At 36.2% G+C, this 13,008-nt stretch overlaps 2 protein-coding genes across 3 annotated transcripts; one reads left to right on the top strand and one right to left on the bottom strand.

Annotated features, from left to right (window-relative positions):
- The first annotated feature begins 4,045 nt into the window (after window positions 1-4,045).
- LOC121252738 (RNA exonuclease 4-like) lies at window positions 4,046-6,420 on the top strand. The gene is made up of 7 exons (XM_041152520.1): window positions 4,046-4,231; window positions 4,410-4,561; window positions 4,655-4,785; window positions 4,973-5,196; window positions 5,373-5,579; window positions 5,679-5,759; window positions 5,879-6,420. Exons 1-7 carry the CDS (start codon window positions 4,197-4,199, stop codon window positions 6,129-6,131), a joined length of 1,083 nt encoding a protein of 360 aa, XP_041008454.1. The 5' UTR covers window positions 4,046-4,196; the 3' UTR covers window positions 6,132-6,420.
- Window positions 6,421-8,091: 1,671 nt separating this feature from the next.
- Window positions 8,092-10,835, bottom strand: LOC121252737 (CASP-like protein 4A3). 2 transcript variants are annotated; one of them, XM_041152518.1, is made up of 3 exons: window positions 9,795-10,835; window positions 9,577-9,712; window positions 8,092-8,515 (listed from the first exon to the last, which is right to left on the bottom strand). In XM_041152518.1, the coding sequence occupies exons 1-3, from the start codon at window positions 10,421-10,423 to the stop codon at window positions 8,327-8,329; spliced, it is 954 nt and encodes a 317-aa protein (XP_041008452.1). In that variant the 5' UTR covers window positions 10,424-10,835; the 3' UTR covers window positions 8,092-8,326. The 2 variants fall into 2 exon arrangements, with proteins under 2 accessions (XP_041008452.1, XP_041008453.1); XM_041152519.1 differs by having other exon boundaries at window positions 8,339-8,515; window positions 9,605-9,712.
- Window positions 10,836-13,008: the final 2,173 nt, after the last annotated feature.

Raw genomic sequence — 13,008 nt, 5'->3', positions numbered from 1 at the left:
AAAAAAAAAAAAAAAAAAAGTCTCCCATAATGAATTATATATATATTATATTATAATCCATGAGCCTCCAATATATATTAAAAGAATCATAGCCTAAAATGATCATCCACAATGTCATATTATCCCATGCTGAGAATTGCCTCTATATTTACAGAGGAGCATTGCGGCGAAAAAAGTGGCTTATGTTAGACTCAAATAGTGGCAATTTAGCTGCGCTCCATAAAACACCATTTTTTGTGGCGATTTTGATGCTTATAATGGCGACATATGCACAAAAAGTGTACATTCTCATAACCAAGATTGCAGTTGTGCAGAAAATTGTAGACCCTGGCCCGCCCGATAGATCCGAACCGACCCGTCCGAAAAACTCAGTTTGAAATTGTTTGCGGGTCGAACCTGCTAAATGTCAAAATGATCCGATTATTTATTTTTTTTCACACGATTTTTCTTCGTCTTTTTCTTCTTCTTTTTTGCATAGCCCCAAAACCAACCCCCACCAATCAGGAGCAAAGCCCTGACATTGCAAGTAATCAAGACAACCAAAGAAAGAATTCAATTTCTTTTCCTTTTCCTGATTTTCCTAACAACCAAATAGATGTCGGAAAATTAAAATACATCGCTATCACAACTCAACTCGCTGAGATAATTTTCAAACGAAACTCTCCTTTCATCGCTCACCTTTGCGTCGGCAGTGAAATAACCTCCGGGATCTTGATAACTCTCCCGCCCTATCACCATAACAAAAAAGATTGCATGTGGGTTTTTTTATTGGATTTTCTGTCACTCTTTTTTCAATGAATGAATGTCTGTAGTTCATCAGCGTGAGCTGTAGAAGTCAAAGTTGTATTCTTCACTGCCTCATCCAACCTAACCTCCACCATAGCCTGCATGTAGAATTTATGGAGCTACAGAAGTGCAAATCCCAAGGCTACTTTCAATGTTGTGTTGCCAATATCTTCTAGTAAGGTCGATCCACACGCCCCTTCGGCCATGTACACGGTTAAATTTAGAAGTAAATTTTCTCTTTCTAAAAATAAATTTTACGAAATTTACAGGTTCCTTCAGACTTTGAGAAGAAACGGATCGACCCGACTATTGTCGAGTCAGCATATTTTAAAAACGGGTCGGGTCGGATCTAAACACAGCCCAAATTGCAGGCCTATCCTAGATGGCTTGTCATCACTAGGTGTACGTACGATTTATTAATGAATTGCTATGCAGAAATGCATATGTACGGCATTGATAGATCCTTGATTAGTATATATGTATATATATATATATATATATATATATATATATATATAATTTGGCGCGCTTGATGGCGGTGATCATGCTAATTAGTGCTTATATATATATAAGTACTAATATATATATATATATATATATATATATAGTGATAGTAATGTCTCAAACATTGACAATTAATATATATATATATATGCTACTAATTAATTGTGTATATAGCAGTACTTAGAATAAATAATTGTAAATAGTAGTTTTACTGGATGATCACGGCAATTGTATATATATAGTGGGGGCCGATTATATATGTTGTCACGTTAATGGCATCTTGATGTATAGATCATGACAATATTAATTATTATGATGAATGATGACAACGAATAATTACGATATTTACGATGGACGGACATGATCATGAATAATTAATGCAACCATCTCATGTGCAATCGAGGTGAGTTATTGAATAAAGTCAACGCAGGGCATGCATGCACACAGTGATGATCGGCTAGATGAAGCACTTTGTTATTTTATGTTTTTTTTTTATAAATCTATCATTTAATACCACGTCATAAGATAATGGGAGAATGATGAAAGTTAAGATGATTAATAGATTTTTTCTTCTATTATATATTAGAAAATGTATTTGCATCAGCCCATAACCGCAGCACATGTGATGTGTGATACGGCTATAGGCTGATGCATAGAAATGTTCTATATATTATCATCTCATGCATTATGCATCTAATTAACACAAAGCTGGCTGCAGATCAGAGATCACTGAAAAGCATGCAGAATTTGTTTTCCTCAATCGATATTAATGGCCAAACAGATCAGTATAATAATGCAGGATCCTAGGATTCTCTTGCATTTATGCATACATGGTAAAGGTAGCTAAGCACTCATCCCGGCCTCTCCTCCTCCTCCTCCAACCACAATCCTCATCCCTCGATCTCTCTCTCTTCTTTTTCCAAGTGACTGATCAATATTAGATGCATGCATGCATGCATGCATGTGGGCGCGTGGTTTTACTTTTGACCGTCCATTCCTCCATATCACACATTTAATAGTTTATTCGAGTTTTTGAATTGAAGTGTTGGTTTAAGTAACTTTAAGATCATGTTATATCAACACACCGTGGCCATGATGTATAGATTCCCCCAGTTATTTTTCTCCCCGACAAATCGCTCTCTGTGTAAGGCATGCATGCACTTATATATGCATCTCTCTTTCATTTTTGGTTTGACATTCGAAATAGTGACATCAATGATATATTCATCATCATGGCTATATGCATGTTATGTTCTCTTTAGTGGACCAGAATCCTCAATAAAAAAAGTCATGTTCTCTTTTGTGCAACTTTTCTTTTGGATATCCGAATCTCACAGCATGAAGGACGGTCCCCGCCCTTCCCAGTCAAAAGAAATTCCTGCTGACATTCTCCATGTTTCTCAAGTCAAATACTATATGGGCAAAGGAGATAAGCTTCGATAACCAAGGTTGAATAGCGCGTCTTACCTACAGCTCCAGCCTCCATCCGCCTCTGCCGAAAGTTGTAAGCTAGGAAGATTGATCTTTTCCTCGACCAGTTGACACATGCATACATGCATGGTTTCATTTTTTTTTTCTCATAGCAGATCAGGCTGCATGCCATGTTGCAACTTTTAATTTTATCCAAAGAAGGCTTAAAGTTTTAGAGTTTCCTTATATGATCTCTGATACCTGCAAAGGGAAAGCAAGAAACATAACAGTCGGATCGAGTAGAAATCCGTATAAAGATCGGACTGGCAAAGGGAAAGCAAGAAACATATCCACATGATATTAATGCATCATGTCGTTCGAGATCTAGTACTACTATTCAGTAATTACCTATGATCTTTAAACACAAGAAAGGATATTCAATAAAAACATTCGGATATATATCAGCCTTTCTAAGCAGGTTTCCTCTTTTATTAGTATCATAGAATGTACGCAGAATGTTCAATTAGAGTACTGATCTCTCTTCGAAATTCTTTTGATCGTAAGTACTAGATTCTTGTCGTTAAGTAGAGAAGAACCTTACTAGCGATCACTTTTCGCATGCAGCTGAATTGCTCTGTGGCGCCTTTCATTCATCTATAAAATGAAACATTCTCCAGTAGGACTGGTATGTGAAATCACCATTTGTCTTAAAAGTTTAAATTGATGGAAAGAGGTAGATTTTATTATTTTATATTTTAACACTCCCCTCACTTGTGGGCCAGACTTTCTCTCAATGAGTAGACCCAATAAGTGAAATATTTAATTAAATGGGATAGAGTGTAGAGTCAGGATTCGAACTCCGGACCTCTGCTCTAATACCATGTGAAATCACCACTTATTCTAAAAGCTTAAACTGATGGAAATAAGTAAATTTTATTATTTTATATCTTAACATGGCCAGCACCGTTAATTTTGTTCCATGATGTGCAGAGGTTGGAAGCGTTCACTTAGCAAAGTCAAAAATAAATTAAGCGAATGAGTTATGATCCGCCTTAAACCAATAGTACTCGCGAGGATCGATCCACCCGGAATGTATAGTGTGACTACTCCATAATTAATCTTAGTAGAAACCATAAAATGAAAAGTTGTAGGCATCTTAGCTCATGCAGAGAGAGAGAGAGAGAGAGAGCAGAATGATCAGGTAGCAAGAGAAATATTCTGGTTGAATGGTGGGCCCCTAGCATCTGGATTACCACGAATGTGTGTTCAATAATAGGATGATGAAACATCAACTTCTGGAGAGAAAGAAAACTCCAAAATTCAGGCAACATTTATTAATTTCCTTAAGGAATGATTCTTACTCTCAACTTGGAGGCAACTTTCTTCCCCAGGCCAGTAATATAAATACCTTCCCTTCCTTACCGTGTTTTCCACAAACCCACATTCTTCGATCTTCTCTTGATCAGTAGAAACCACTAATTTTTTGCAACTCTATCATGGACAGCAGAAATGAGTCATCAGAAACTCTCAGGTTCTTCCTCACCCACATCTTTCACACACTGATCACGCACACTGATCAATTATTTATATTGAACTTAGATTAGACCTAAGATATATATAGAGATTACAAAGTAACCTTTCATTTATATCAAATATTGAAATGCATGATTGTATTTTATGCTAATTAATTTGATGACTATTGTAAACAGGAACAAGTGTGCAGCATGCTTCAGACAATTCAACAAAATTGCGCACCTCGTGGAGCACATGAGGATCTCATATCATTCGGTTCATGAACCTATTTGTGGAATCTGTAAGAAACACTGCAGGTCCTTTGAATCTCTCAGAGAACATCTCATAGGTAATTAAACTGCAAAATTATATAGCTTAGCATAAGTTCCAGGAGCTTACTTCCATGAAGGATAAATTGAGAGACATAATTTGCTTCTTTCAGGGCCATTGCCAAAACAAGAGTGTAAAAACATTTTCAACATCCGAGGATGCAGATTCTGTTTAGTTATCCTTGATAGCTCTAATGCTAGATGGAATCACCAAGAAAGATGCCAATTCTCGAGCCTTAGTGCTGTATTAATCCTCAACTAGAGCTTCGAATTTCAGTTTTTTTTTTCTTTTATATATATATATATATATATATATATATATATGTGAATGAACTTACAATTCCTAATATAGTCCGTAATCATAGATCAAGTTTTTCTCCATTTTTTCTTCTTTCAACTTTTTGATCACGTATGAACATATCTTTTTCCAGGGGCTACTCGCACGCATGGCTAACTTGGGCATCCGTGACAATTTGACTATCGATAATGGCGGTACAAGATCTGGGCCACAAGTAGTTGCACTGGCTTGTAAAATGGTTGGCGGTGGCAGTGATGGCTCCCTAGATCTGTGCGCAAGGGTCTGCTTGATTGATGAATCTGAAAACATAATTTTCCATACTTATGTTAAGCCACCAATTCCAGTCACAAACTATAGGTAGGATACGTACTCTACATGATTATAAAGCTTTCAGTGATTTTCTAACTATTTTTATGTAGTACTGGAATCTTGAAGAGGTTGGATATTTATATATATATACATACATATATATATATATATTGGTGGATATATATATTAGTAATGCACCAGATTAACTTTCTTGGAACTTATAGGTATGAAACAACAGGCATCAGACCAGAATATTTAAGGGATGCAATGCCACTTAGGCAAGCACGGAGGAAGATTCAAGACTTCCTCTGCAATGGGGAACCAATGTGGAAGATTCGACCCAAAGGTGGAAACGCCAGGATTCTTGTGGGTCATGGTTTGGATCATGACCTTGACCGTTTGCAGATTGAATATCCAGCAGTTATGATCAGGTAATTAATTTGAGAAAGCCATAGTACTTATAACACCAACCCATCATGTTGAGAAATATCATTTGGATTTAAAATTAATGAATGGTCGAATAAATACAGGGATACTTCAAAATATCCTCCTTTGATGAAAACAAGCAAGCTCAGCAACTCACTCAAGTATTTAACACAAGCATATCTTGGGTAAGTACAGTACTTATCCTCCCTCTTTTCTTTTTATCTGATCAGTACTACTTATAATTGTCATGTGCATTTAAAGAGCATAGTGATGATCATGATCATGAGGCTGCTTCCATCTACAGATATGACATTCAAACTGGCATACAAGATCCTTATGAGGATTGTGTAGCAACAATGAGGCTTTACACTAGAATGAGATCCCAAGCTCATAAAATAGAGTATCCGCTGGTTTCTGACCCACAAAATCGAAATACCTTTCCATCGTGGACGCAAACTGAGCTTGAAAGGATGACCCCAGAACAAATGCTGGAAATCTCGAGGTCGGATTACTATTGTTGGTGCTTGGATTCCCGGGATACTACTTCAGCTTATTGATCAACGCATGCAGAGTACTCCAGCCTTATAAATAAATTAGAACTGATCATCGATGGAGAGGATCACAAGTCCTTTACACATGACCAAGTACTTATAATTGCTTAATGCATTATTACTAGAAATAAGAATAAAATGGGAAGATCGATATATAATATATACATATATATATATGTATTTCCAAAATATGCTAGTCATGAGATTAATACTACTTGTACTATATATATACATATATATATACACGTACACTATAAATTTATGTTGTATGCATGCATGCAGCAGTTTATTTAAATAAATCATCGATGAATCCTTTATTACTAGCTCCGAGCCTTTTGACATTTTAGGCAGGCATATTTGTTTAGTAGTGCATTTTACAAGTGCCCTTGTTTTCTTCCATCCATTAACGACATAAATATTAAACAATCCTTTTTCTTTTCTGTCGTGTGGTGCCAAGCCTTCAATTCCATGAAATTATCAAGAGCATGTCTCTGCGACATCCTTTTTCGGTCGTTTATATTTTGTGTTATCTTTAGATAAATGACGTACACATTTTCGCTATGTGGTTTTCTAGCTGAGGGCTTCTTTTTTATTTTTTCCCTCTCAAATAACATCATGCGGCTTAGGTGAATACGTTATCCTCTGGGAATGACATTTCTTTTCTTGTCGTTCGGGCCTTGAAATTACCCATCTAGCGGCTTCTTTTCCACTAATTTGGTCGGCCGGGCCCACTAACCTATCAACGGGCTCAATTCTCCGTAACGTGGGACGAGATGCAGTGCACTCGGGTTTGTCCGGATTTCAAGGCTTAAAAGAAGAGACACGTACATAAATCTATCGTGCTGTACATATAAGTGCCTGAATAAATTTTAAGCTTTGCTATTCATGATTATCCATACTATATACTATATTTTTTTTTCTTTAATTTTATTCCTACTAAACTAATTGATTATTCTACTCATCAATCATATTTCATACACCACACATTTGATAAGAGAAAAAAAATAAAAAATAAAAAATAAAAAATAAAAAAATCATGTGTGGTGTGAGATAATGAGTAGAATTTTTCATAAATTTTTTAGACATCATTAAATATTCAGTAAGGCCACGTTTGGGAACACATACAATCTCATCTTATAATTTCATTCTCAAATATTACTCAAATACAAACATTTTTCAATTTCAAATATTCAATTTTTTTTTTTTATCTAACCATTACCTAATCATTACAATATTGCCAAACTTCCAAACAAAACATAAAAAATAATTCAACTTTTTTAAATTCTAAAACAAAAATAATATTAAAAAAGAATATTCTAACAATATTATAACTTTATAATATTTTTATTTAACTTTGTTTTTTCTATTATTTTTTAAAACTCAATAAAACATCTTAACTCAAATCATTTCACAACTATTCATAAATCATTTTACTACTATTCACAAATTTATCATCTATTCTTATTCTCCAAAAAGACATTAGACTCTATAGTCTAGAGGGGAGACTACAAGCATAAAAAACAGCATCGATACAACATGGCATATCTATCTTTATTATCTTAGTAGTTTTACGAGATCATGCTTTTGCGGTGAAAGTGGATTCTCTCATGTTAAAGTTTGGAACTAGCGAATGTGTTAATTGCAGAAAAATTGAAGGGATAAAACAAATTTTCAACTCATTCGGTCTAGACATGCATATGTTTCAACATCCAAACAAGGGTGGTCAGGCAGTCGCACTAAATTATTGGGAGTAATTAAATTTTACTCCCTTCAAATTGCCAGTATTGTGTTGTCACTTAGCTCTCAAGTTTGAAACATATGTTATAATTTATTCTCTCATTAAGTTCTATATTCCAATCTTGCCGCCATGTAAAGCTTATTTGCTGTGATTTCTAATGAACCTTCTAACTTCCCAAATTCCACGATTTACACCCAAAATCAGAATTAGATCAGAAAACAGAGCTTTCAAGCAGAAATATGTTTATATTTAATGCTATGATAATCATTCATCCATGATTCAAGAGAAACACACGAACCTATTTTCACACAACACTGTAACTGTAGAGCATTTCGCACATTAATTTCTATTTTCAACAATTTATCATTATCATTGCTAGAAATTGTGGCAGGGGACAGATTCTCTAAAACTTAATAGACTTTCCCATCATCTTTTGTTATGGCCGGCAATGGTATTAATTTAACTAAGAGGTTTTAAAGAGGGTATAACCAGAAAAGAGAGAGCTTAAGGCAAAGGCCACAAATGCAACAAAGGACAATCCCACGGATGCACTTGCCATTTCAGGAAACTTGTCTTTACCCCAGTTGGATTGCCAGTCATATACTCTAGTGGCAGCCGATGATGAGGCCGATATCAGAAGGTAAGTCAACACCTGCCATCACAAACAAGAAGCCGAGCATTTTGCTATGCAGATCAGTAGAGTGTTCTTGGAATGAAGACATATGAACACACATTATTATAACACCTATATATATATATATGTATAAATCCTTATAACAGATCTTCAAGTCAGACCCCAACCCACAAAAAAAAAAAAAAAAAAAAAAAAAACGATAGAGATCTTCAATGGATAAAGAGGCCTGCTAATTTTCTCCCTTTGATATATCATATATGAGTTAAACTAGAAAATGACATGCTGCATAGACTTTATGAGTTTTAGAAGCTAGAGAGCCAACAATTATGTCACATTCACAATTGGATTGGTATCTTAATTTTCTCCATATAAAAGCAATACTGGGTTTTTGGTGTAAATCCTGCTATTTCTTTTCTTTAGATAGAGGTTACTTCCTTCCAAGAGAGAATTCTAAAACAGAGAAACTATAATATGAGAAAGTAGAGGTAACATTACCATGGTAAAAGTAAAAGGCAGAGAAAAGGTGCCCAAAAGATGGACGAGAACAGTCAAATCAATGGGGTCCAAGTTGAGTGAATTGGGCAAATTCTCCGCGGGACCATATGCCTAACATAAAGTGGCTTAAAAACTAGATAGTTGTGGGATGTGAAAAGCAGGAGTCCACATCCTCCATTGCCCAAATGCACCAGCTTTTTTAAAGCTGGGGTCCCAATAGCCTAATTGTCATTAATTCATATTTATCCCCAAGTCTATCTCGTGTCTATCTTTCATTTGATCCCAGTTTTTAGTTAGTAAGATTATCCCAAAGACTAACCCCAAAATAAAGGAAAAAGATTTTCTCAGTTGTTATTTGACTTTGGAGTCTTTTAAGTGAGCAAGATAATGATAGTCCTTACAATTTTTACTGTTGCGCATTAAATAAGTAAGAAATATTATACAGATCAATTCATGTGTGATGTGTCTATCAATCGACCTTCAATTTTTGCAATAACTTGAAAGAGAATTTGTCCAAAACAGGATGTGCACAAAAACATCAGCCAAAGGTTAGGTACAATAATGGAGTCCAAACAAAGACTTGCCTGATCCATAGAGAAATCGAAGTAATACCGGAGATGGTGCCAGACTATGTGTTTCCCGTTGATGAAATAGTTGACCAGATCATATGCTTGCAGCCCTGAATATGCAAATCCTACCACATTCACAGCCATACAGTACCTGCAATCACATTTTAAATAAAAACATATTTGACTCAAATTACAAACCTCATAAAAAATTACTGACGAGCAGACACACTTACCTGAACTCTTTGTACCGTTGGAAGGAATCGAGAGCCCAACCCTGATTCTTGTCAGCCGCCATAACCGAAAAAGAGATCAAGCAAAACACGAAAGCAAAAATCCTTAACCACAACAACGTCTTCTTCACCATGTTGTCCCTTCTTGCCCTCCTCAGAATCGACAGATTTGGTCTCAATCTTCGGCTACCACCGCCGCCATCAGTACTAACACCACGGCTATTTCTGCCAGCCTCAACTTCTCTAACGCTGCTGAAGCCATCTTGGGCTCCTGGGTCCACCTTGTCTAGCACCACCGTGTTGGTCCAGAGCGACCGGTTCGCCACGACTTCCGGTGGGGTATCCGGGGCGGGTGCGGTCGAGCGTTTGAGTTCATGACTGTGGGAGGAATGATCGGAGGAAAGCGAAGACGGTGAAGACGAATCCAATGGTGCCGATGAGGGTTTGTGGTATCGGTGGGATTGAGGAGGTGGAGAGCGGGTGGTGGGTGGTGATGGGTCTGAGATGGCGTCCTTTTCTTGTTCTTCTTCTGGTTTTTGTTCTGCTTTTTTCACATACTGGGTATGCTTTTCTTCTTCTTCTTCTTCTTCTTCTTCTGCTGCTTCTTTGTCTGCGCGTTTGTCTTTGTCCATTTCTTGGTTTGAGTTTACGGAGGCAGGGCTGCAAAACGACGACTCGGAAGTTTTTTCACTTCTGACACGAATCCATTCTTCCCAACATCAAAAGCTGAACGTCTGAGTGAAATTCCTTCTCACATTAAAAAACTTCTGAAAGCACGTCGTTTTCCATTTTTTCGAAGAATATTAAACCTTTTAATTACTTGCAAGCAAGGGTAATATATGTAAGACAGATACTGCAAAGTTCAATCAACTGAAGCGCGCGACGTGTTCGATGGAGAAGTTTTACTTCTTATCGTTCAGATTTTCGATTAAGAAAGTAAACACATAAAAAATGAGACTGATGCTTCATGTTGTGGTTTTCACGCAAATGCATCGGCGCGTACGTAGCATGCATATGGTGTGGGAGGGATGAGCTAGGATGTCATGCCAGGCGGAGGCCCAAAATCTAATCGAAATGAAAAAATGTTGCTTTCAAACAGTCGCTGTCTTAACCGACTACAGCTATTATTTAAGAAAGCGGCTTTCCAGCTCATTCGCCCATAAATGTGGGCCAAATCTGGTTTAAAAGGATGATCAATTGTATTTTCTGCCATAATAGTCCCTTGTAAACCAAATTCTCGTCAAAATATTAACCACCTTAAATGGAAAGTTGGGGAGTATGATAGATAGTAGCGTGCCAAAACGATTAAACAAGAGCAAATATGAAATCAACCAAGTCAAAGCTGGATGCCAAAAAGATCAGTATATTGTTGGTTCATTAATTGGGAATGCTTGGAGCTCAGGACATTAGTTAAATGACCCAAAAACTGAAAGGTCACCAATAGTGAGTCCTATATTATATATCATTGTTATGATTAGAAAGAGCCACAAGCCTTAAGCCTGCTGAAATTGGGTACTAGTAGGATTCCGAGTTCAGATTTGGTTATAGCACAAACAGGCTGAGGCTGAGGAAGTAAAGTCATACTTTTCGATCAAACTATTGGGGTGTATGTGGAGACAGATTTTGAAGCTGAAAGTTGAGAAACAGAGTGTTTGCTCAACGTGCGCTCAACGTGCACTTGACAGTGGACTTGAGCGAAACTCAACTTGTGAGTTCGCTCGCATCACACATGACAGTGAGTTCGAGCGAGACACAAACCCTAGTGTTCATGTCTCGCTCGACCCCCGCTCGACACCCCTCTCGATGCACGCTCGACAAGCCACTCGAGCGAAGAACATAGATTTTGCCAGATTAAGGTTTCCAACGTTGTTTGATATATATATATATATCATATTTGACTTGTTTTGTATGACTTTCAGTATATTTTAATAGAACACAATTATCAAGTGAGTGCATATTATGTGAGAGAGCAAAAAATCTTAAAGAGTGTGAGTTGAAATTGAGTGATTGTAATCTCCTCTGGTTAATAAGATTTCTGCAGCTCTATAGACGTAGTCAATTTACCGAACCACGTATATTGTACGTCGTGTGCTTGATCGTGATTGTTTTTACTTTATTTGTCATTGTTAGTGTATGTGTTTTGCACAACATTACACAACACAAGCCTCAAGTTTCCACGATATTGAATTGCGGGTCAAATCCACACCTGCACATATATGATTGAAGTATGTATTGTTGCAAAGCCCAACAGTAAAAAAAGAGGTTTCTCTTAAAAAATTAATGATATTCTTCGTCTGATGTATCATCAAAATTTTTAAATATGCATTGATTTTTAGCTAATAATTATTCAGTTACTATTTTTATGAAAAATTCCATTTTTTCTTTTACTTAATAAAAGGCACAAACGGTGATCTTGTGAAATTACCATCCTCTAATCCAATGCGTGAAATATTTAACTAAAGAAAAAAGTTTCAAGCTGGAACCGGTGTGCACTTTAAAATTACACCAGTTAATAAACAACAGACACATAGGAGACTCGCTTAAAGGAACCATGGGTGCGGTTGAGAGGATTTCTTTCTTTCTCATTCTAAAGGCTTCATTCCTTTCAATCTTTCTCTCTCTCTATCCAACAGAAGCAGTAGCTAGGGCTGTAAGCCTGTCAGTCCAGACCGGAAAAATTGACTGGACCAGACCGATCTCTAGATCAATCGATTTTAGTCCCATAAATTATGGATCGAGAAAATTCAATCCAGTCTCGAGGTTTATATATTTTGGGTCGGACCGAACTCCTATATATGTTTCAAAAATATTTTTAATAATTTAATATGTTATTTTATATAATAATTATATAAGTTAATGATGTAATTTTTATCTAATTTATTATTATTGACCACATAAAATATCTTTTTTATTGAGTTAGTTATATAATACACATTAATAGTTCACTTAATTTTAATTTAGTAATTTAAATATTTTTAATTAATTTATTTGAAAAAAACATAAGGAAAAAAATAAAAAATAATTGAACTGGACCGATCGGACCTGACCAATAGCTATCGGTCTGGTCCAGGAAAAATGATGGACCAAAAATTTTGGTATTACCCCCAAACTGGACCAGACCCAATTTACACCCCTAGTAGCAACCAAAATTTGGGTTGATGATTCTCAACCTTCTCTGTTTCTTGTTTACTATTTGAAATAAAAATCGTGAAATTTG

Source organism: Juglans microcarpa x Juglans regia, chromosome 2S (genome assembly GCF_004785595.1).
Source record: "Juglans microcarpa x Juglans regia isolate MS1-56 chromosome 2S, Jm3101_v1.0, whole genome shotgun sequence".
Taxonomy (NCBI): Eukaryota; Viridiplantae; Streptophyta; class Magnoliopsida; order Fagales; family Juglandaceae; genus Juglans; species Juglans microcarpa x Juglans regia.
The sequence above is the reverse complement of the archived record's forward strand: the minus strand, read 5'-3'. Positions and strand labels throughout refer to the sequence as shown.